The sequence below is a fragment of the Gossypium hirsutum genome, chromosome D07 (genome assembly GCF_007990345.1).
Source record: "Gossypium hirsutum isolate 1008001.06 chromosome D07, Gossypium_hirsutum_v2.1, whole genome shotgun sequence".
NCBI classification, from domain to species: Eukaryota; Viridiplantae; Streptophyta; class Magnoliopsida; order Malvales; family Malvaceae; genus Gossypium; species Gossypium hirsutum.
In genome coordinates this window covers 31465258-31489889 of record NC_053443.1, presented here as the reverse complement: position 1 = coordinate 31489889, position 24632 = coordinate 31465258, and the positions used below count along the sequence as shown (strand labels likewise).

At 31.0% G+C, this 24632-nt stretch overlaps 1 protein-coding gene across 1 annotated transcript; it reads left to right on the top strand.

The window, feature by feature from the left end:
• Window positions 1-8973: 8973 nt before the first annotated feature.
• LOC107954672 (pentatricopeptide repeat-containing protein At3g07290, mitochondrial) lies at window positions 8974-11646 on the top strand. Its single transcript, XM_016890299.2, has one exon. The coding sequence runs from the start codon at window positions 8974-8976 to the stop codon at window positions 11644-11646; it is 2673 nt and encodes an 890-aa protein (XP_016745788.1).
• Window positions 11647-24632: the final 12986 nt, after the last annotated feature.

The window sequence follows — 24632 nt, the reverse complement described above, 5'->3', positions numbered from 1 at the left end:
TAGCTAACTAATAGGGATTTTGAATCATTTGAATAAAATAACCCCATATTAATGGTCCTTCTGAATATCTAAATACATGTTTAATTTCATTCCAATGTCTACATGTTGGAGAAGAACTAAATTGTGCTAACAAGTTTACAACAAAAGCTATATCAGGTCTTGTGTTGTTTGCAAGATATATCAATGCCCCTATGGCACTTAAATATGGCACTTCAGGACCAAGAAACTCTTTATCATTCTCGCAATGATGAAATTGATCTTTATTCACATTTAATGACTGTACAACCATTGGAGTACTTAATGGGTGTGCTTTATCCATGTAAAATTTCTTTAATATCTTTTCCATATAAGTTGATTAATGAACATGAATTTCATCTTTTAAATGCTCTATTTGTAATCCAAGATAAAATTTTGTTTTTCCAAGATCTTTTATCTCGAATTCTTTTTTTAAACAATTTATTGTATTTTGAAACTCTTCAAGAGTTCCAATAATATTTAGACCATCAACATAAACAAAAATTATCAAAAAATCTTATCCAAACCTTTTTATAAAGACACATGGACAAATTTGATCATTCTTGTAACCTTCTTTTAACAAGTATTCATTAAGAAGATTGTACCACATACGCCTAGATTGTTTTATTTCATATAAACTTTTCTTTCATCTGATCGAACAATTTTCTGAAGAAAATTTATATCTTTTCGGGATTTTAAATCCTTCAAGGATTTTTATATAAATTTCACTATCAAGTGTACCATATAAATAGGATGTAATAACATCTATTAGATGCATGTCAAGTTTTTCACGTACTGCTAGACTAATAAAATATCTAAGCGTGATTGCATCCACCATAGAAGAATATATCTCTTCATAATCAATGCCGGGCCTTTGCAAAAATCCTTGTGCTACAAGGCGAGCTCTATATCTTACGACTTCATCAATTTCATTTTGTTTTCACACAAATACCCATTTATGCCCTACCAACTTTTACACATTTAGGTGTTTGGACTACAGGTCCAAAAACTTCACGTTTAGAAAGTGAACTCAATTCTCCTTGAATTGCATCTTTCCATTTTGGCCAATCTTTTCTATTTTTACATTCCTTGGTAGATTTAGGTTCAAGATCCTCATTTTCTTTTATTATTTTAATAGCAATATTTTAAGCAAAATTGTTGTCAACAACTACTTTTTTTTGTTCCATCTTTTTCTCGTATTGACATAACTTATCAAGATCTTTTTATTTTCATCATTTCTATTTTCACTTTTAGGTACCTGAATCTCTTCTTGAGTTCTATAATTAGTTATTTCATGGGTCTCTTCAGAAACCCCCGCCTCCACTGTATGAACATCTTGAATGTATGCTCCTTTACTTTTACGAGAATTTTTATCTTTGGAATTGATCTGTCTTCCACGCTTCATGCATGGATTATTTTCTTTTGCATTAATAGTTTGCCCTATTAGGACATCAATTCGTATTGGAGCATTTTCAGCTGGTATGTGAGATTTAATGAATCTAACAGTTGATTTGTAAAATGAATTATTTGTTGAACTTTTGGTTCACATTTCTTTGTTCGAAGATATTAGACATTGATAATTTATTTAAAATACTTTATTAATCCAGCTTTTTATTCTCTCCCCCTAATGTTGGGAAAACTGACAACTCTTGTCATAACTAAATATCGAATTAATAGCTCAAAAATATTATAAGGAGACTCATATAAATATATATAGATTCCCAATCTCTTATAATGACCCATCTTTGTGCGTTGTGGTGGAGCAGTTGGTACATATACCGCACATCCAAAAAATTGTAAGATAGGAAATATTTGGCTCTTGACCAAAAATAAATTGTAATGAAGAGTATTTATAATTTATTGGCTTGATGCGTACAACATGTAAATCAATACAATCTCATGCTAAAATAGAATTTTTTTCTCATAAGTAATGATTTAGCTATTAGTTGAAGGCATTTGATAAATAATTCAGCTAAATCATTTTGTGTGTGAACATGACCTACAGGATGTTCAACTTTTATCCCAATTGACATGCAATAATCATTGAAAATTTGGGATGTAACCTCACCAACATTAGCAAGATGAATCGTTTTAGTTGCATAATCTGAAATTAATCATTTAAACAAGCAATCTCGCAAACGACAGGTTGCGAGTTGATAACGCATGTGATTATTTTGTAGATACATCTTCCAAAATCATACAATATCAAAACTATCCACATGGTGGATGAATGGACCCATATTTATTTCAGAAATGCAAGACATTAAATCTCAACTTTAGCTAGTGAGTTTCTAAGAACCAATTTTTATTGAGAACAAGCAACAAATGAGAATTCTTTAAATTAAAGAATCTTCTGGTTCTTTAATGGATGTCCATATGAATTCTCAATTAATTTTTACATCATATATGATCTAGGATGGTCTAACTAGTCACGCCAAGTAGTAAACACATCTGTATTAGTAAACTTCTAGCTTACTTTAACATGTGTTTCAATTGTACTAAATTGTAACAAATTGATAATTTTATTATCATTCCTTTTAATTTGTATCCACATATAAGTACTATTGTGACATTTACTACTGGAAATGTCTAAATCAATGTGAAGCCTATAATGCCACCAAGTCAATAAATATAATTTCTAAATAATTATATGCAGTATTCGTTTCAGGGAATATGCCAAAATCTTCAAATGCCCAAAACTCTATTAATAGAAAACTTTGAGAGTGGATCTTATTTTCCAGATGTACAATAGGTACATAACCAATGACTTTTCATACATGAATTTTCTCTCTTGCAAGTTCTCATCAGTAATATTTTACCAATAATTTTAATTGAAAACTTATTCTAAATACAGTAGAGTTATACTTACAGTTTTTAAAAAAACTTGCAACTTTAGGTGCATCCAACCATAATAAGCTTTAGATAGAATTATCATATTCTATTGCTTATAAGTATATCTTTCACTGTCAAGTATTTTGTTTTCAACCCTTTAATAGGGATGATGACAAAAGAATATCACAAAGATTATAAAATAAATATAAATTAATAACTCAATCCCCTTTTTTTATTCATATGAAATATAATATTTTTCTCTTTTACAACCTCAATATGAGATCCATTACAAATAACTTTTAAAAGTAATGTACTAACCATCACAAATTTTGTGTTTTTTAGATAGAGATATATTAGCTCTTCTGGAGCTTTCAACTAATTTTGTACTATCAAATATTAGAATAATATTTGTTTGTTTCAATACCAAATAAGATAAATATTTTCTATCTATAATGATAGAATTCATTACTACATTTTCATATCATTCTTCAAAGAATATTAACAGAAACAAAATATTTGGGCATATGCCACATATGTGGCCAATAATCTTTCATATCACATTGATAACATAAGTTATCTTTACCTTTTGAAAAGTTATCTTGAGAACTCTTATTGTTCTCTTATTTATTACTACATTCCCACTTTTAGTGGTCCATGGGTATATCTTTTATTTTCTTTATACATACATTCACTTCGGGGAATGCAATAGATTTACTAGGACAAACTTATAAACATCCCAATAGATTGTTTATTTTATAATCACCATCACAAACATGCATGGATTTTAAATTAGAATCTATCTATTCATGTTGTCATGATTAGTCTTCAATTATAATAAACATGATATAATAAATAAAATATAGTAAAATATACCTGAAGATCTTTAACATCATTGTCATCACCTTGACAAATCAATTCTTTACCCATGCTTGTTCAATTATAAATCAAAGATTAGGATAAGAACCACAATCCATTCTGAGGTCAAATCTTTCAACATCCTGAAGATGAAGTTGTAAGGGAGAAAGTACATCAAAAATGTATCTTGATCATGATGGACATCCACTTAATAAGTTATTCATAACAAATATCACCTATTTATAGGGTTTTGAAATGACTCCCTAATTTAGAAATTATCTTAAATTAGGTGATATTGTTTTTTTTCTTTTTTTATTTCTTGTTGTTTCAAACCTTATGCATGTTAAATGTGTTAATATTTAAAAAAAAGAATACATTTTAGAAATTGGACTCAATAATCTAGGGTTTTATCTTGATTAGTCGAATATTGTGAAATGTATGTGCATCTGTTTTTTATTTTCTTTTTTTGGCAGAAAAAAATAGAGTTGAACTCAATCTGATACAATCTCAATTACACAATATTTTTCTTGAGCTATACCTAACATATCATTTAATATATCATCTAGTGATCTCAAATGCAAGCTGAGTCTTGATTGTTGCATATATAATATACATATATATTATAGGGATTGAAAGCTTGGGCTTGGGATCACATATCCCAAGTTTGTCTTTGAAGAACATATCTAATTGTATTAGTGTCTATAATTTATTTCTTCAATATAATATTAATTGATAATCCCTCATTGGTAAGTGCTACGAGATGTCATGCATTGGAACCCACGATTATGGACTCGAATTCATCAGTACTTTCTTTTCCAAGTGAAATCCCCTAGTATATGAAAGAGTGAATTTTATATTTTTATATATAAATTAGTTATCATGCCACGTGTTGTATGTAACTTTACGTGTTTATTCTTTAAAATTTATTAAATAATATATTTTTATAAATTTTTAGTATATATTTCCTAATTAAATGATAGTTGGACTAATTTACAATAAAATTCCATTAGTTTTGAAAAATGATTGAGAGAATAAAATAACATTTTAAAAGTAATGAAAACAAAAAACTAGGAAACAACCAATAGTAAAATATTAAGTAATTAGATAAAGGGTAAACTATACCATTAGTCACTAAACTATTGCTAAGTTTTCATTTTGATAACTTAGCTAAAAAACTTACAAGTTGGTCACTAAACTATTCGAAATTTTTTATTTAAGTCACTAAACTATTCAAAAGTTTTATTTAAGTCACTGGGTTTTTAAGTTTGTTTAAAAAAAAGTGTCGCCAGCAAGCTCCAAAAAATTATTCGAAGATTGGTACAATGAGTCAATACCTATTGATGAATATAATAATATACCTTAGATCCAAGTCAATCTGATGGTTAATGTTAGAGATCGAAGAAAAATGTTGTTTAAATTTTGGTTCGTAGATTTGTGATGTAAAGCTCTTTCATGAAAAAAAATTGAATTATAGTAGATAAGGGGAAATAGATCTTTCAATTGGTGCAAGCAGTGCTAACAAAGAAAGCCACAACATTGATTTTAACAACCCAATGACTTCAATGAAAACTTTTGAATAGTTCAGTGACCAAATTTTAACTTTTTTTCTGTTAAGTGACCAAAACGAAAACATACCCATAGTTTAGTAACTAATAGTGTAGTTTAGCCTTAGATAAAATAACATGTAATTTGAATATGAGTAAATGGTTTATCTAGAAAGAACCATTACTTTAATATTTCATTACTTTTAACATAATATTTCACAATATAACAATAAACAACATTTACAATTATATGAATAAAATTAAAATTAAATGATAGTAAAACTATTGAATATCAAATAATAATGAAAATCACACCTTTTTGGTTATAGAAACAAAGCCTAATATTAAATAATGCTAAAATATATATTAAATAATGCTAAAATATGATGTTCAAGTAAATCTTTTGATGTTATTTTGAATGAAAATGTCTCACTAATGCATATATTTATAGGAGTAAACATTAATTTTAATTGGTATATAAATGTAACACTAATTAAGTGAGAATTAATTTAAAATAATAATTTTAATTTAATATGGACCCAACATATTGATTTTATCTTTATATATATAATGCTAATAGCACATATTTAATTTTTATTAATTATAAAAAAATGATTTTAACCTTATTAATTATTATGATGTTTAAAATAAAATCATATATATATAATTTATATTTATTTAATTAAAAACCTTGAACTTTTATTATTGCCTAATTAATTAATTTAATATTTAATTAGTATTAGTTTTATTATAATACTAATAAATTGTTATTGTAATGTCAATTTAGTAATATAATTAACAATAAAGGTATTCTCGTCAGTTCAAAATTGTTTTTCAAACTCTTGTGTATATAATTATATTAGTTTTTAATATCACATACAATGCAAGTAATTTTACACATTTAATGATTATGTACATTTAATTGAAAGTTAATGGAAAGAATAATGGAAAAGTAAATAACTTCACTAAAACATTTTTTGGCCAACAACAGCTCAACTTTGAAAATTTCCCAAAAAATGTAGAAGATGAGTTAAACGGTGAACTAAATATAAAATTAAATTTGAATAAATCTAGTTTTGTACGAAATAAATGGTGTAAGCATTGGGATTGTATTGAATGAGATATGTACATTTTAGTGAGACAATGCTAGATCAATTTCATATTCTTCTATTCTGACTTTGAAAAATCATTAAAAATTGTATAAAAAAAAAGAGATCTTATATGTATGAAAATCTCAATAAGTCTAAGAAACAAAAGGCAACCTAATATGAATTCTATACTAATAGATAAATGCATTTTAGTGGAAATAGATCAAAGCTACCTAGTAGCAGAATAGAAGAGGATTTAAAGAAAATACTATATTAATTGGCATGTGTGAAAATTTTGAAATTTTCACGGTAAAATTTTCATTGAGTCTAATTTCAAAAACAACAAACGGATCTTAATTTTTAATTTTTCATTTTGTACGCCAATATATAAATAATTTAGTGACTGCTACTTAAGTAGACAACCTTGTTAAGAGTATATGCGTAATTAGTGAAAAATAATTAATAATACATATAAGCATGCTATACTAAAAACCAAAGATTCTCGTTTGTATATATATACATGTACATATTAGATGTGGAATAGAGAGAATGAAGAGGGAAAAATAGATAAAGAATATTAAGTTAAGTTTCATGGTTAAATCATGAAAAAAACAAGACTGTGGGAATTGAATGTATGAATTACAAGAGTGTAATTGAATTTTGGTCATTTAAATAGCCTATATTTAAGTGTATTAAGGTATGTAAATGGTAGAATTATAAGAGTGTAAGTTTTGGTAATTTGAGTAGCTTATATTTAAGTGTATTAAGGTATGTAAATGGTAGAATTGTTGTGATGCAAGAGTATATCAAATGAGAATTGTTTGAGTATTGAATATAGAATTCTTAATTATTGAATTTGTGATTTTTAGATTGATATGTTGGTGTATTTTAAGATTGAAAAGTGTTTATGAATGAATGAAAATGAAATAAGACTGTTTATGCATGTTTTAGAGGTGTTTCAGGCTTGATTTTGGGGACCATTTACCCTTGTATCGATACCAAGGGAACTTGTATTGGTATAAGTACTCCAAAGAGCAAAAATGAATAATGCCAAGGAAGATGTATTGATACTTGGAATAGTGTATCGGTACAAGTATCATATTTTCACTTGTTTTTATTCATTTAGGCTTGAATAAGGCTTGAACGACCTCTGATTGTAACCAAATTTTGGAAAAAGTTTAGTAATAGCTTGATAAGCCTTAAATAACTTTTAAAAGACTTTAAAGATGAGTAGAACTTGAATCTATAGTTTAGACCTAAAGGGAAGTAATTAACTCTAAAATATAATATTTCTTGTTCGAGTCAGATACGAACTCGGATAAATGTATTACATATCTTTAGCTCATGTCAATTTTCAGAGCAATTAAGGAGCCTTTGCCTCTAGTCTTCCTTTAAATAGGGTGAAGGATTTCGTTACTAAAATAAGATTATCCATGATTAAACCGCTATAAACAAAAATGTTCATACAAAATGTGATGAGGCTTGGAAGAATTATTTTAAGGCGATAGAGAAAATGATTTTATAAGCAAAAAGGCCGATGATATGAAGTTTGCAACACAGATCTGAAAGTCATCTGGGAACAAGAGTAATATTAGTTAAGGACAGAATGGAACTGGTGGTGAAAGGCCCCACAATCCCAGTATCGTTGACAAAAGGAGACCAAGTTTAGGGTGAGTTTGGATGGGTGGTGCGTTTACTTGCGGCTAGTGTAAAAATAGCAGTGGCGGTGAGATTAGACACTGTAGCGATACTGTAGCATGAGACAAAAAGTAAACTAAACGCACCGCACCCAATCGCCCATCCAAACCCACCCTTAGCATGACGAAAAATTTAAGGGTAAATTGCACTTATTGTCCTTATACTTTATATAAAATTATGTTTCGGCCACTCAACATTTAAAATTTACCTAATAGCTATTAATGATATTCCTCTTTAAAGGAAAAATAACCAATTTAGTCCCTAAAATATAAATAAAATATTATTTTAATGTTTTTAAATATTTTTTAATAATTATTCTAAAAAAGTTTTTAAAAATCTTAAAAATAAATTGAAATTAGTAAAAATATAAAATGTATTATAAAACTTATAAACAATTTTTGTAAAAATTAAATAAAAATTTTATATTAATATTAAATAAAAATAATTATATTAAATTAATTTTTTTTTAAAAACCTTTCCTCCCCCACCGTCCCTCTCTCTCCATCTTCCCCTTCTTCAACCTAGAAAAAGGCCAACTCCAGATTATTAAATTGAGTATTAGCCCCTTAAATTAATGTGTTATATCATATTTTAACGGGAGATATGGATGAGTGGCAAAAATGTATTCGAAAACATTAATAACTATTATGTAATTTTTAGAAGTTAGGTGGCTGAAATCTAATTTTATATAAAGTTCAGGAACAGTTAGCGTTTAACCAAAATTTAATTATTAAACTCACCAATCCGGTGAAATTGGAGCCTATTATCAACAGCTGATACGCTTAAACCTGAACAAAGCCCGCCTCCGCTCCGCCTCTCCCCTCCTTTTTTCTTCTCTGTAAATAGTTACATGGCAATTCTCCTCGTACCAAAAATACTAGACTTTCCCTTCTAGTTTATCTCCAATCTCTAATCCCCCCCCCCGACCCTTTTATTTTGGCATGTTTCTCAGAAAAAGCATCGCCAAACTCCCCTGCACATATCCTGCGCTTAACACTGCTTCTTTCATTTCCTCTTACAACCAAACAACCCCGCAAGATATTGCTCATCAAGCTTCTTTCTTAATCAACCAACCCAACTGGAAGACCAACGAGACCCTCAAATCCTTTGTTTCCCACATGAACCCCACCCTTGCTGCCCAAGTCATCCTCCTCCAAAACCACCATTTCTCACTCGCTCTCCGGTTTTTCCAATGGGTTTGTCAACACTCCACTTACTGCTACGATATAACTAGTAGAATCCACCTCTTGAAACTGCTCGTATCCTCCAATTCATTTCGAATTGCTCATAAGGTGGTGATTGAACTCATCAAAACCTGTAGTAGCAATGAGAACGATCTTTTGAAGCTAATGGAAGCGCTTGATGAGATGAGGGAGACCGGTTTTCGCTTAAATTACCCTTGTTATAGCATTCTCTTGATGTCAATAGCTAAGTTAAGTATGGGGTTTTTAGCTTTTTTGGTTTATAGAAGAATGATAGCTGAAGGCTTTGCTCTTTCTGCTATTGATTATGGAATGATAATCAATGCTTTATCCAAAGCTGGCTTTGTGTGTCAAGCTGAAATGTTCATGTCCCAATCTTTGAAGCTTGGGTTTGGATTGGGTACTCATATTTGTACTTCTTTAGTATTGGGCTATTGTCGAAAAAAGGATCTCTCGGAAGCCTTCCGGGTGCTTGATGTAATGTCCAAGTCAGGTGGTTGTGAAGCGAATTCAGTTACTTACTCGATTTTAATACATGGTTTATGCGAGATTGGGAAGGTTGAAGAAGCTTTTGCTTTGAAAGAAGGGATGAAAGAGAAGGGTTGCCAGCCGAGTATTCGGACTTACACTGTATTAATAAAGGCTTTGTGTTATGATGGATTGATTGGTAAGGCTTTGGATTTGGTTCGTCAAATGATCGGAGAAGGATGTAAGCCTAATGTTTATACTTATACTGTTTTGATTGATGGGTTGTGCAGGGAAGGGAAGATTGAGGAGGCTAATGGGATGTTTAGGCAGATGGAAAAAGGGGGTGTTTATCCAGGGATTGTAACGTACAACGCTCTGATTAATGGATATTGTAAAGAAGGGAAGATTGTTTCTGCTTTTGAGCTTCTTAGTTTGATGGAGAAACGAAATTGCAAGCCTAATATCCGTACCTATAATGAGCTTATAGAAGGACTGTGTAGAGTCAACAGACCTTATAAGGCAATGATCCTTCTCGGAAGGGTTGTCAACAATGGCTTATTGCCTAACTGCTTGAGTTATAATATTTTAATTAATGGGTTCAGCAGAGAAGGCCATTTTGACATGGCTTTCAAGATATTTGAATTGATGAACTCATTTGGGGTTGATACTGATGCATATAGTTTTACTGCTATGATTGATGGGTTGTGCAAACAAGGGAGACTGAAACTCGCAAATGGGCTGTTGGGTAAGATGATAAAAAAGGGAATAGAACAGGATGAAGTGACATTTACCGCACTTATGGATGGATTTTGCAAATCAGGTAACACTGGAGGTGCATCAAAGCTTTTGACGATGATGATTGAAAATGGTTGTTTGAAGACTTGTCACGCCTTCAACTCAATTCTTCATGTTCTGAGCAAAGAATGTGAGTTGGTAAAACAATATGCCTTGTTTGGAAAGATCCTAAAGCATGGTTTAGCCCCTTCTGTTGTGACTTACACCATATTAGTAGGCGCACTTTTTCAAGCAGACAAGGTTGACCAGTCCTTGAGCATGATAGAGCTAATGAAACAAGTTGGCTGCCCTCCAGGTGTATATACATACAATGTCATGGTTAATGGCTTGTGTCAATTTGGAAGAGTTGAGGTTGCAGAGAGGATCTTGGATAGCATGTCTGATTTAGGAGTATCCCCAAATCATGTTACATACACTATATTGGTCAAAGCTCATGTTTATGCTGGCAGGTTAGACCGTGCCCTTGAGATTGTGTCCGTTATGGTTAAAAATGGATTTCAGCCCAACAGTCGTGTCTATTCTGCACTACTAGCAGGATTCATTTCTTCAAACAAGACCACTGAAGTAGCACATTCCCGTTCTATCAGTCCTCTATATGTATGGTCACCATCTACTGCAGAAAATTATGATGAATGTGTTTCCAGTAACATTCTAAAGGAAATGGATCTTGAGCATGCATTCAAGCTCCGAGTTGAAATTGAGAAATTCAGTGGGTCTGTTTCGGATTTCTATAATTTTCTAATTGTGGGTTTATGTGAAGTCGGAAGAATTGTAGATGCTGAACATCTTACCAAAGATATATTAAGACAAGGTTCATATCCTGAGAAGGCATGTTTTTCTGTGATTGATTGGCACTCCAGGAACAGCAACTGCAACGAGTGCCTCAAGTTCTTGGATCTTATTCTCAGTAATGGTTTCGTTCCGTCTTTTGCATCTTATTCATCCGTGATCCACTGTATGCATACCAAAGGAAACATCAAAGAAGCTCAAAGACTACTTTCTGACCTCATGAAATACAATAATATTGGGGATGCAAAAGCAGCATTACCACATATCGAGTTCTTGGTAAACACAGATGAACCTGAAAAATGCATAGATCTTCTAAAACTAATTGAGCAAATGGTTAACAGGGAGAGGCCAGTCATCTAATTCATGCTCCATTGTTCTTCTCCCTTGACATCACTGCTTATAGTCATGATCTCCCAGATTAGCAGGAGCAGAAATATATTTACTACTGTTCAGCCCCAGATTTTTTGGATAGATCATCATGAGAATCAGACTCACAGGCATAACACTAATACCAGGTAAAATCTACTTCATACTCCCATCATATCTTTCATTCAGAGATTTGATAAAAAGAAAAACTGGGTTGATGTAGAAAACTTTCCCTGAGGTCGTTCTGTAAAGTGAAGCATTGTGTAGATGTGTAGGACTGTAGGAAACAAGTTTGCTCCCAATAGGATCTAAAATGCAAATCAATAGAATACATTTTTGTCATAAATTATGTTGTTCTCGCAGTCCATTTTTCTTTTAAGTAACATGTTCCATATAATCATATCCAAAAAATTTTGAATTTAAGTATGAACATATGACCTTCCAAGTCTTAGGCCTCTGTTATTGAGTATTCCGTCTCCATTTAAGCCAATGCCCTAAGCATTTTATTTATCTATTCAAATCTTAATTTCCTTCTAGTTCTGGGCTACTCTTTAATTTTTATTTAAGAACTGGGTTTTCAAAACTAAAATAACAAAACGATCATTTAGAAAAAAAAAAGAAGAAAAGAAAATGGTTTTAATATTTCAATTACGGTACGATACCTTGGAAGCTTTGGCGTATACATGACAAGTTATGTATTTTTTATTGTTTTTGTAGGTTCTCTTGTCATAACTGTGCTGTATAAGGATAATTGACATTGTATAAGTTCTATATATTTGCGGGGTGAAAGTAGAAAATCTTTTTAAGGGCCTGAAATTAAATTATATATTTTTATAATAGTAAAAATATAATTTTATTATTTTAATAACTATATCTTTATAATTTATAATTTTTAAAGGATTAAATTAAAATTTACCATTTTTAGAGGGGGTTAAAATATAATTTTACTTTTACTAATTTAAATTTTTATAATTTTTAATAGGGCCTAAATAAAAAAATTCATTTTACGGGCCCCTGTAAATTTGTAAAGGTATTAAATTCGTCTTATATTTTCGTTGGGCTTAAAATATAAAAAAAATGCTTATAAATTAAAACAAAACCTATTAAGTTTCTCGACTTAATTCCCTTCTAAATTGAGCCTTGTCATTAATTTGAAAAATCAATTAAATTCCTTTATTAACAATTTTCATCTTTAACTATGTTAAGCATTAAAATAAGCTAATCGATTAATTACATAGCGGCACATGACATCCCTTAAATATAATTTTTCCTTTTTTTAAATAAAAATTATTAAAAAATATAAAAATTGAAAAAAACATAAAAAAACATAAAAAAATATTTTAAAAATTATTAAAAATTATAAAAAGTTGTAAACATTATTTAAAAAATTATATAAACATAAAAAAACTTATACGGAACTCATATAAATTTAAAAAATTGAATTTTAAACTAAAACTTATAAAAATAATTGTATTAAAATTATAAAATTATAAAAAAATATTTTTTAAAATATTTACATAAACCTCATTTATATAAACCCCTCCTTGGACCAGCACAAGCTTAAAGTAAAAGCCCTTAAAACTCTAAATCCTAAACTTCAATGGTGTTTAATAGTAAAAACAAAAAAAAAAACAAAACAAAAAATACACAAATTTTAATTAAATATTTTTATAAAAAACTTATATTTTTATTCTAATTTAATTTGTACTAATTTAGCTAAAAATTAAAATATTATATATTTGTGAAATAAATTTTTTAAAATGTCGATTGTATTTTGTAGTTTACTGTATACATGGATAATTATTTGGTACAATGATGGTGAAATTTTATAACCTCACAAGCAGGACTGAGATTTTTCCACATGTCTTATTATTATTATTTTTTAAATACAGCATAAGGACACATGACAAAATTTCAATCCCGCTTGGGAAATAAAAAATTTCCACCGTTATTGTACAAAATAATTATGCGATATATATTATATATAACAAAGTTCATATTTAAGATAGTTTAATTTAGAATGTGCTTGATTGGATGGAAATGTGGAAGGATGGGAGGAGGGAATGGAAAACTGAAAGGAAAATAAATTTTGGATATGCTTGGTAAGAAAGAAAAGTGAGAGGAAAGAAAATAGGAGAAATAAATTATTTTCCATCCTAATACATAAAAACCAATCCTTCCGAATTAATTATTTCAAAATTATGTATTTTTCAAATATTTTCTTTTATTTTTCAATTCTACCAATTAATGGATGTGAAGAAAATTACTTTTTCTTTCCACTTTTTTTCCATTTCTCCTATAAAATCCACCAATATTTTCCATCTTTCTATTTTTCTAACCATTTAATTTTCCATCTTTTTCATATTATTTTCACTCTACCAAGCAAAGCCTTAATGACACATGGATACTTTTTTTAATGAACACATAATCAAAAAACAAATTTGAAGTGGATTAAAATTTTATAAAAATTTAATTTAAATAAATATTTTTTATTTATCTTTCAAAAACATCAAATTTCAAAAATAAAATAAAATATAAAAATGATGATAAAGATAAATATTATTTATTGTAAAATTTGTATTATTTAATTTGAATTTAACGTAACTAGATATATACATCTATTATTTTAAAAAATTCTAAAAAAAACTATATAAATGACGATATCTATCGTATAAAACCATTTTCAATTGTATTACCTTAATTTATTTTTTAAACATAATTTTTTTTCTCTAATCTTACTTTTAATATTTGTTGCTTTTTAAGCCAAATTATTGTTGATTTCTTAATTTTAATTTGTTTATATATCGGGTATGTTACATTTACTTCCACTTAAATTTTTTGCACTATAGAGATATTTTTATATAATATACTTTTTCGAATTACTGTATGACTAGAATAAATAAATTTATTTATGTATGTTAAATTAAAAATATACAATAGATAAATCTAACATATATTATAAATTATATGCTGAACAAATTGCTAACATGAACGCTTAGGTGAATAGCTGTTTTACTTTTATTTTTTTTGAAAATTAAGGTGTTGATTGTGATACTCTTCAAATAGATAAACGGTTGGTTATGAAATGTATTCTATTCTCATGGGCGGAACCAAGCATTTGACCATATGATTAAAGGATAGCTTCTTTTAATGATACATAGGATAAGCAAAATTTATTTATTTATTAATTTAGAATTGTTTTAAAATAAATATTTTTTTTTCAAATTTTACATTGAAAAGTCTATTTTACTTAGTTAAACTTAAATATTTACTTATGTGAAAAAAAATACTATAAAATTTAAAAATTTAAAAATAAAAAATGACATTATCAATTATTTATCATTTTTAACTAATTTCAATGGATATTATATTTTATTAGGTGATTCAGTTTTGAACAATTTGTTTTTACACTTTCTACTTACTTTTCCCATATATGTTTTTGTCCGTTTAAATTTAAGGTTTTATATTGAGATAATTATATACTATAAATACTTTTAAGAAGATTCGCTTTTTATTTTATTTTATTTTATTTTTTTTGCAGTTTTTTCTATTGTTTAAGATATATTACGAAATCCAAATTCTAATGAACACAGGAACAAATTTATATATGTTGCTGATGCATGTATTGATGTGGTTATCTATATTTTTGGCACATAAAATAAAGGTTGTATAAAACATACTGATTTATCCATTCAGATAATGATGACCCCATCATAATAGACAGCTCCAAATATCGCTCTGGGTTGTTCGAACTCTGCACTCCCAGAATATTGGAAACCAACCCCCGATCAGCAGGTGAAACATTACCACTAAAATAAATAGACGACTTGTCAAAATCTAATATTCAGCAATGATATCTTTGATAGCCAACGCTCCAGCTTCTGTAGCATTTCCGAAAATATTGCTATTATCCACGAAAAACAAATGAGTAACAACTCGCTCATTACGACACAATTTAGCTCCGCAAAATCGTCCCTCCCTGCTAGCCATCTTAAGCAACGTTGAAAAGCTATCCGAACAAAAGAGAAAAAGGTAGGGATTCAATGAGATCCCTTTTCTCAATCCTCTAGTCGGTACTATATTCCCCCACGCCTTCCCATTGATGATCACCGAATATAAAACCGTACTTATACACCTCAAAATCAATGAGACCCATCCTTTAGAAAACTCCATTGTGATCATCATGTCAGAAATGAAGTGTGATCCAATATGGTTATACGCTTTACTCATATCTAATTTGAGGACAAAAGTTTCGCGTCTCCTCATCCTCTTGTTTTTTAGCACTTGCAAGATCTCATATGCAATAATGAAATTATTTTATATCAGTTGATCCGGAACAAAGACACTTTATGCCTTGTCCATACAATGCTTAAGAATCGGTTGCGACCTATTCACCAACAACTTGACAACAATTTTATAAATAATCGAACTTAGACAAATAAGTCGAAATTGACTCATGCTCCTATGATTAAAGTGTTGGAAAATGTACTTATATTGTAGTAAACAAGTAATTATTTTCTATGTATTTGAACGATAAATAAATAGATAACGTGTCTTGACACCATTTTTTTGATGAAAACGGGGTCAACTTGGATTTTGAAAATGAAAACGAGAGTCGCCACCAATTCTTTTTGAGGTGTGATCGGATCACCTTGAAAAGTGGTTGTTTTTAATAAACGATTTGATTTTATTAAAACAACAAGTTTGGTCCACGAAATTCAGAAAAACAGGTTCGGGAGTCTGTTACGCACGAGGAAGAATTAGCATCCTCGATACGCCCAAAATTGGTACCTAGTTGATTACTTAATATCTTAGTGTCGAAAAACTGAAAACTTTAAAGAAATTTAAAATATGATCTTTAAAAAAAACTCGAATGGCATGGATTAAAATTCAAGAGGATATTTGGCAATTTGGTTAAACGAGAAATCGAAACCCAGCACATTAGGGCACGTTCCTCGAATTTCCAAACGCAAAACATTGCCTTATTTTGAAATTTTTGGAAGGATATTTAGCTATTTGGTTGAACGAGAAAAATCGAAACTCAGCACATTAGGGCACATTTTCTCGAATTGCCAAACGCAAAACATTGCCTTATTTTGAAATTTTTTAAAAGGATATTTAGCTATTTGGTTGAACGAGAAAAATCGAAACCCAACACATTAGGGCACGTTTTCTCGGATTTCCAAACGCAAAACATTGCCTCAATTAGAAACATTTTCCTTTTTGAAATATGATATTTATATGCATAATGGAATAATAAATAAAATAATATGAGTAAAAAAAGAATAATAATAAAAAAGAACAAATCCATCATGTATATACAATAACAAATAAATAAATAAACTAAAACATAAAAAAATGGACATATAAATAAATAAATAAATGAACATAAAAAAATAATAACAATAAAGGAAAATAGATAAAAATCATAAAATATGAAAATACGTTTGTACATATAAGGGAAATATATATGTATGTATATACATAAAATTATAAAAATATGAAATATATATATGTTTTAAAGTTATTAAATATAAAAGTTTATGTAAGTATATATATGTATATTTATGAAAATGAAATATATATATAAACATATATGTAGGTATGTGTAAATACTATATAATAAAAATATATATATGTACGGGCATAATACATATATGTATGTATATATATATGAAATAAAATTAAAACTAAAAATAATATAAAGCTAACTAATATATTATCACAATAATAATGAATAAATAAAATAAAAATAAAACTAATAATGATCAATAATAATAATAATATGAAATTTATTAAGAAAATAAACAAAATAACTAAAGGACTAAATTAAAAATTTAAAACGAAATTCGGGGTTAAATCGCAAATAAATAAAAGAGAGAGGACCAAACTGAACGCGCTGAAAACCTAGGAGGGGCAAATGGGAAATAATCCCATTCTTGCAAAGCGTAGAGTTCCAGTAGGAACTAAATTGAAAACGCAATAAATTTCTGGGTAAAATTTAAAGAAATTAAAAGAACCTAATTTAAAAAGCATTAAAAAGCGAAAGGGCTAAACGTGCAATTAGCCCTTCCGTCCAAAACACGCGGATCCCCTGGGGCAGACAGGTCGGGTCTCGGGTTAGGAGCCCAAAACAACGTTGTTTTGGGGCTTTCCTGACCCCATCAAAACGGCGCCGTTTTGTTCGGCTATTTAAGCCAATTTTCTTTCAAATTTTTCATTTTTTCCTTTCTTCCCAAAAAAAACACTAGAAACTCTCTCCCCTCCTCTGGCCAGAGCCTAGAAACCTGCGAACAGGGCTGCCACGTCGCCGCCGCCCTGGCGTTGCGCCGGCCACTGTGCACGGTGGCCGAAAATTTCAAAAAAAAGGTAAAATTTTATTTTTTTATTTAAATACTCTTGTACTAATATATGTTGTTGTTAGGAGAGAAAAAAATAAAAAAATAAAAATAAAAACTAAGTGCGTATAGAAAAGAAAAAAAAATGAAACACCTTGAATGTTTTGTTTTAAATCTGTTTCTTTTTGTTCTTTTTATTTCTAAGTAATGGTTGTAAAAAAAAACGAGGAAGAGACTCCTTTTTTACAAAACCTCCAGATCGGTTCTCCCCCCTTTAAGTTACATTTCTTTCGGCTTTTATAGCCTAGTTTTGTTACTATTTTCTGTCTTTGCTTGTTGTTTCTTCTTTGCAGGTGAAGCAGGTGGCACAGGCGGCGACGTGATCGCGGCGGTGGGCAGGTGCGAGGCAGAGCAAGTGGACGACCCTAGGTGCGGTGCACCTAGGGTTAGGGTTACCCCTTTTTTGTTATTTTCTGATTTGGGCTGATTGTGTCTATTGGGCTGTTTTGGGCTAGGTGATTTGTGTTAGGCTTGGGTAGATTTAGGTGGGTTTGGGTATTGGGCCATTTGGGTCTGAAATTTTGGGTAGTGGGATTGGGGCAAAATTGGGCTATACAACGTTAATTTCAAACTTCACTATTATGTCTTTTGTGTTTCTGTCTTTCATGTTTTGCATGCATAGTGAAATTATGACAAACAAATATTAGCTCATTGATTGTCTAAGTTCAAACTGATGATAAGTGGCACTATAAGAACATTTACTTTGCAAGAAAGACAATTTACTTCAATAGATAATCTAAACGAGTCTGTAATCCCGTAAAAGAATCAAAGTGAGCATTTGATTCAAATACTTAGAAGGATTATTATGTCGTCTACAATTCCAATTGGGGAGATGACTAGTCTTTGCTACCATAACAGCTGACTCCGCGGGTAGAGACATAGATGTATTCATTGGAAGAATGATACATTGGACTGGACCCAAGTTGAATTAATTCTAAATCCGTTTTTGAATTAATTCACTTGTGACGTTCATGGTGTGATTTACCTAAATCTTGAGTTAGTCACTGATCATGCGTATGTAACTCATGTGCTTTAATATAAGTGGAGGCTTATGCTCTAATGATGATCGAACTCATAACCTATGTTGGGTACATAATTTGTGTATGGCATGACTTTACTAGCAATAATGGAATTCATAGCTCAATTAAAGAGTTAACGACATCCTCTCGTTGACATTGTATGGATTGATAAATATGAAACGTGACAATGGGTTGCTTATTCTCGAACAAGAAAATTTTCATAGTCATTTGTTGGCAATAATCATATTAATCATTAAAAAGACACAATGGTGACAATGAGATAAAATAGGATTGTATCGAGTGAACGAATTTAACTCAAATGAATCAAGGATATCATATGAGGGTAACACACACATGACGAGGTCATTGGACAAAATAGTTCGATAAATTGCTTTCGTAATGATTATATAAGGAGTTTTCAATCATAGTACTTCTTGTTGACTAACTCCATGATTAAGTAAATTGTGAATTATTGAAAAGATACTTAATCCTTGCTGTAAAAAAATGGTAGCCGCAATCCGATGCCAACGCAGATGTTTTTCTCAACGACCATATCCATTGAATGTCCTCTGATTCACAACCCATTATTTCCTTCCACTTTTATTTTTGAATTTCCAACCAAATTAATTCCTAAGTTTAAGGAAATATAAAAATTTGTTTTTCGAAAATCTCTTGGAGATAACCCCTTATCCCCACTAATTTCTCCAAACGGAAAATATCTATCTATACTTTCATCCTGAAGCCAGGTACTTGATGGCTTCTAAACCCGTCCAAGAGTTGCCCATAGGAAAATATCCCATCATTTTCTTGTGCACTAAATGAATTAGACAATAACTTTCACTATGACCCAGTTAGCCACACAAAAAGTAGAAAAGGGATAGATGTTCATATCTAAACTAAGCATAGATGTCCCCTTATCCAGAACCAACATTTTCTTTTTTCCACTTCAAAGGCTCCTACGTCAATTTTAACTCGCACCGACATATAGTTCTGGAAACCCCTACTTACACTTTTACCATCATAGTCGACAAAAACACCAATGAAGTTTCCAAATTGCTTGGCCATTGGTTCTAAAAAGAGACCACTCAGTAGCTCCAGATTCTAAACCTAAAAATCAACAAAAATAACAGGACTTGCATTTGATCCTCTCCTTATTGCAAATGATGAAAACTCAATAGATGGTTATTAAAAGTCTGGGGGCTACCATCCACTACACATTCAACATCAACCTCATAATAAAATCGAAACAAAAATCATTTCTACCCTAAATTTGAGATAGAAACCCATTAGCAGATGCCAAATGTTTTCTAGCATTGCCAACATTGACTGGAACTAAATCATGCTTATCGTCAGGAAACTACCCTCCAAACAAAACTAAAACTCTCATTTTTCTTCCCCCTCCTCAAACTATATTTGCCATGACTCTTCCTCCCATCAACAATATTGAGATTTTTAATTTCTATCAAGATGAAAACACTCCGGATAAAAACAAAGTGCTACAAGAGTAGATAAAGAAAACCAAAAAGACATGCTATAAAAATAGAGAAACAGTTGAAATAATTTATATAAAATTTAACTATATCTTTCCTCTACACCAATAATTTGGATAATAATGGAATAAAACTTTAGTTACCTACTTTCTTTCTTCTCTTTTTTGTTTTTGATAAAAATTTACCTACTTTCTTTCATCTAAATGGAAAAGGTTGTATAGTTTGAGTAGCTATTTTTGGTAATAATAAAATACAATTTTGACTTAGCGAGGGTCACCTCGCCACCGCCAGCATTTTTCTTTATTTTTGGTCAAATGCCATATTCAGCATTATTCCGATAGGGAAAAGATTGTATAAAATAGTGACGTCACGTCATCTATATCCTTTTTCCAATAGTTTAATGCCACATCATCATTTTCATCCTAAAAAATCAAATCCAAATGATTTAGAATTTAAGACGAAATTGTTGATATGGCATTAAACTATTGGAAATAAATAATATCCCTATTTTATACAATTCTTTGTGTATGGCAATATTGGTATGTTATTGCAATATATATATAGTCAAACTTTCTTTTGTCATTTATTCACTTTCCTTCTATTATTCATTCTTTAATCTTCGCCCTTCAATCTTATGCTTCAATGTTAAGAAAATCGTAACGAAATCTAGTTGAGTCCCTACATCTCTACTCCTGCTGGAATAATGACAGGGTTACTCTACCATACATATCATGGATTTCTTGTCTTATCTTCCAGCAATCCTTGGGATCCCTTTAGGACTATTGATGTTTTACTCCATATGGAGGAAAGGCATAAGCACAATGAGGGCAAATTACATGCCCCACAAGTATCAAGTGTCTTGCCCATCATAGGCCACCTTCACCTACTTTGCTGCCCAACCAACCCTTGCTCGAACCCTTGCGGCTATGGTGGATAAATATGGACCTGTTTTCATGATCTGATTTGGCCTATCCCCAACCCTTGTCTTTAGCAATCGTGAAATAGTTAAAGAATGTTTAACCACTAACGACCAAGTCTTAGCCACTTGCCCAGGATCAAATGCAGAAAAGTACCTTGCTTATGACCACGCAGGCTTTGGGTTTGCTCCCCATGAACCATTTTGGCGTGAGATGCATAAGTTTACGGTGGTTCAACTTCTGTCTACCCATAAGTTAGCAAGGCTAAATCATGTTAGGGTGTCGGAGGTGACTGTGTTGATGAAGGATTCGTACTCCTTTTGCAAGAAAAAGGAGCTGGCCATCTTAATGTGTGGAAGCTTAAAGTTAAACATGATTCTAAGATTAGTTACAGGTAAGAGATATTTCTCTAATGCTAAGGTGAAGACGACAAGGAAGCAAATCTTGTAAAGAAGGTTTACAAATAGTTCTCATATTTGATGGGTGTTAATGCGATTTTAGAAGTAGTTCCGTTTCTGAAATGGATGGATAATTGGAGCTAGCAAGTCAAATCCATGAAGCATGCTTCTAAAGAGATGAGTACTCTTATGAAACTTGGGTTGATGAACATCTAGTAAATAGGGCTAAAGCTGGACCAAACGACGACCAAGATTTCATTGACGTCATGTTGTCTACAATGAAGGATGATATCATGTGCGGCCAGCCGCGCGAGAAGGTTATCTAGGCAACTGCAACGGTATGCTTTGTGTTTTAATATTTTTGTTAATTGGATATCATTTATCAAGGTCTGTTATAAAATATCAATTCAATATTGAATTTGTTAAATTTTGGCTTGCAATGCAACAACAGAGAAACATTGAAGCTCAACCAGTACAGCAGAAACATTTTGTTCATATGTAACTAGCTTTAGTTTTTATGTAATTTGTATTTAAAGTTAGTAAGACTAATTGATGATTTAAAGGAATTCTAATGTGATGTAATAGCTGATATGTCAGCTACAGTTTGTATGCAATTCAAGCTTTGTTTTAGTCAAGTAATTAGTGGAAGTAGTTATGTATTAGAAAACTGTCATGTAATATACTTGTCTTTATCTTAATGAAATTTGACTATGAAATTAGTTTTTGAGGTTTCATTTTTATTCAATTCTCTTTGCATCCATTTTTTTAGCTTATTTTCTCATTTGTTTTGCTGAAAAACACCAACAAATGGTATACAAAGTCTGTCATCTTTGAGGGCCTTTGTTGTTGGTAGCTATTTTCTATAAAAAAAAACCTTGAAGAAAAAGGAACTGAAACTGTTGTTTTTATTTTTGTTGAAAGATGAGCTTTACACCGCCACCACCACCACCACCACCACTTGTCTTTACTGGTGAAAACTACCACATTTGGGTAGTAAAGATGAAGACTTACCTCCAAGCACATGACTTGTGAAATGTGGTGGAGAATGACACAGAACTAGCTCCATTGAGGGTCAATCCAATTATTGTACAAATCAAACAACATAGTGAAGAGTGTGCTAAGAAACAGAAAGCAATGACATGCTTACAAAATGGAGTGTCTGATGTGATTTTCACTCGGATAATTGGCCTGTGACACTACAAAGTAAGCTTGGGAGGAGTTAAAGGAAGAGTTTCTAGGGTCAGACAAAACCAAGCAGCAATAGCTGATCAACCTCAAGCCATGGTTTCTTAGAGAAGATTTTGAGAACTTGAAGATGAGAGGGTCTGAAACCATCAAGCAGTACTCTGATAGAATAATGACCACAGTCAACAACATCAGGCTCCTTGAAGATGGTTTCAGTGAGAGCAGAGTTGTTGAGAAGGTCATTACAACCCTTCCTGAAAATTTTGAGTAAAAAATCTCCTCATTGGAGGATTTGAGAGACTTATCAACCATTTCATTGTCTTAGTTGATAAATGCTCTGTATGCACTAGAGCAAAGAAGGACCAACAGGTTGGAGGAGTATCTTGGAGGAGCTTTCCAAGAAAAAGCCAAAGAAAGGTCAGGTCCGAGCTACAAATGAAAGAAACCATGGCTTAACAAGAGGGAGAAACCAAAGAAGGATGATGGGAAGAAAAAGTTCCCACTATGCATTCATTGCAAAAAGTCTACACATTTGGAGAGGTACTGCTGGTACAAGCCTGATATTCAGTGTAGGAGCTGCAAGTAGTTTGGTCACATTGAAAAGTGCGCGAGAACAAAGGAAGGGCACAAACTCAGCATTAGAATCATGCTCAGACTGCTAAGGATATTCAAGTTTAGGAGGAGCATGTTTTCACTGCATCTTGTTTTGCAACTTCAAGCAATGTCAAAAGAGACTGAGTAGTAGACAGTAGCTGCCCTCATCACATGGCATCAGAAGAAGTGTTATTCAGAGATATTGGTAGAAGCTTTGTTTCCAAAGTCAGGATTGGAGATGGAAACCTTACTGAGGCAAGAGTTTGAGGCAATGTTGTGATCAATACAAAGTCAGGTAACAAAACAATTTCTGATGTCCTTTTTGTACCTCATATAGACCAAAATTTACTTAGTGTTGGTTAGTTAATAGAGAAGGGTTATTTACTTATTTTCAAGAATAAATCTTGTGTTATTGAGGACACATTTGGTCAAGAACTAGTCACAGTAGCCATGACTAAGAGATGCTTCTTGCTGGATGTGAATTAGTTGAAAAAGAAAGCTTATACTAGTCTTGCTGATAAAACTAATTAATGGCATAAATGATTAGACCATGTCAATTATAGATCACTTGGTTTGCTACACAAATTCAATCTGGTTGAAGAAATGTCCAAGGTTAAAGTCAAAGACAGAGATTGTGAAATTTGTCAGCCTAGGAAGAAAGTGAAACAGCCATTTCTAGTTAACAAGGCATAGAAGGCTAGATATAAACTTTAATTGGTCCATATTGACATTTTTGAGCCAATGAAGACCTATTCTTTGAATGACAGCAGATACTTTGTGTTGTTTATAGATGATTATACAAGGTTCTGCTGGGTCAATTTTCTGAAAAAAAGTCAGAAGTACCTGAAGTATTTAGCAAGTTCAAAGCCTTAGCTGAGAATCAATCAAGTTGCAAGATTAAGGCCTTAAGATCAGACAATGGCACTGAGTACTTGTCAGATAGGTTTCAGAAGCTTTGTGAGCAAGCTGGAATTCAACA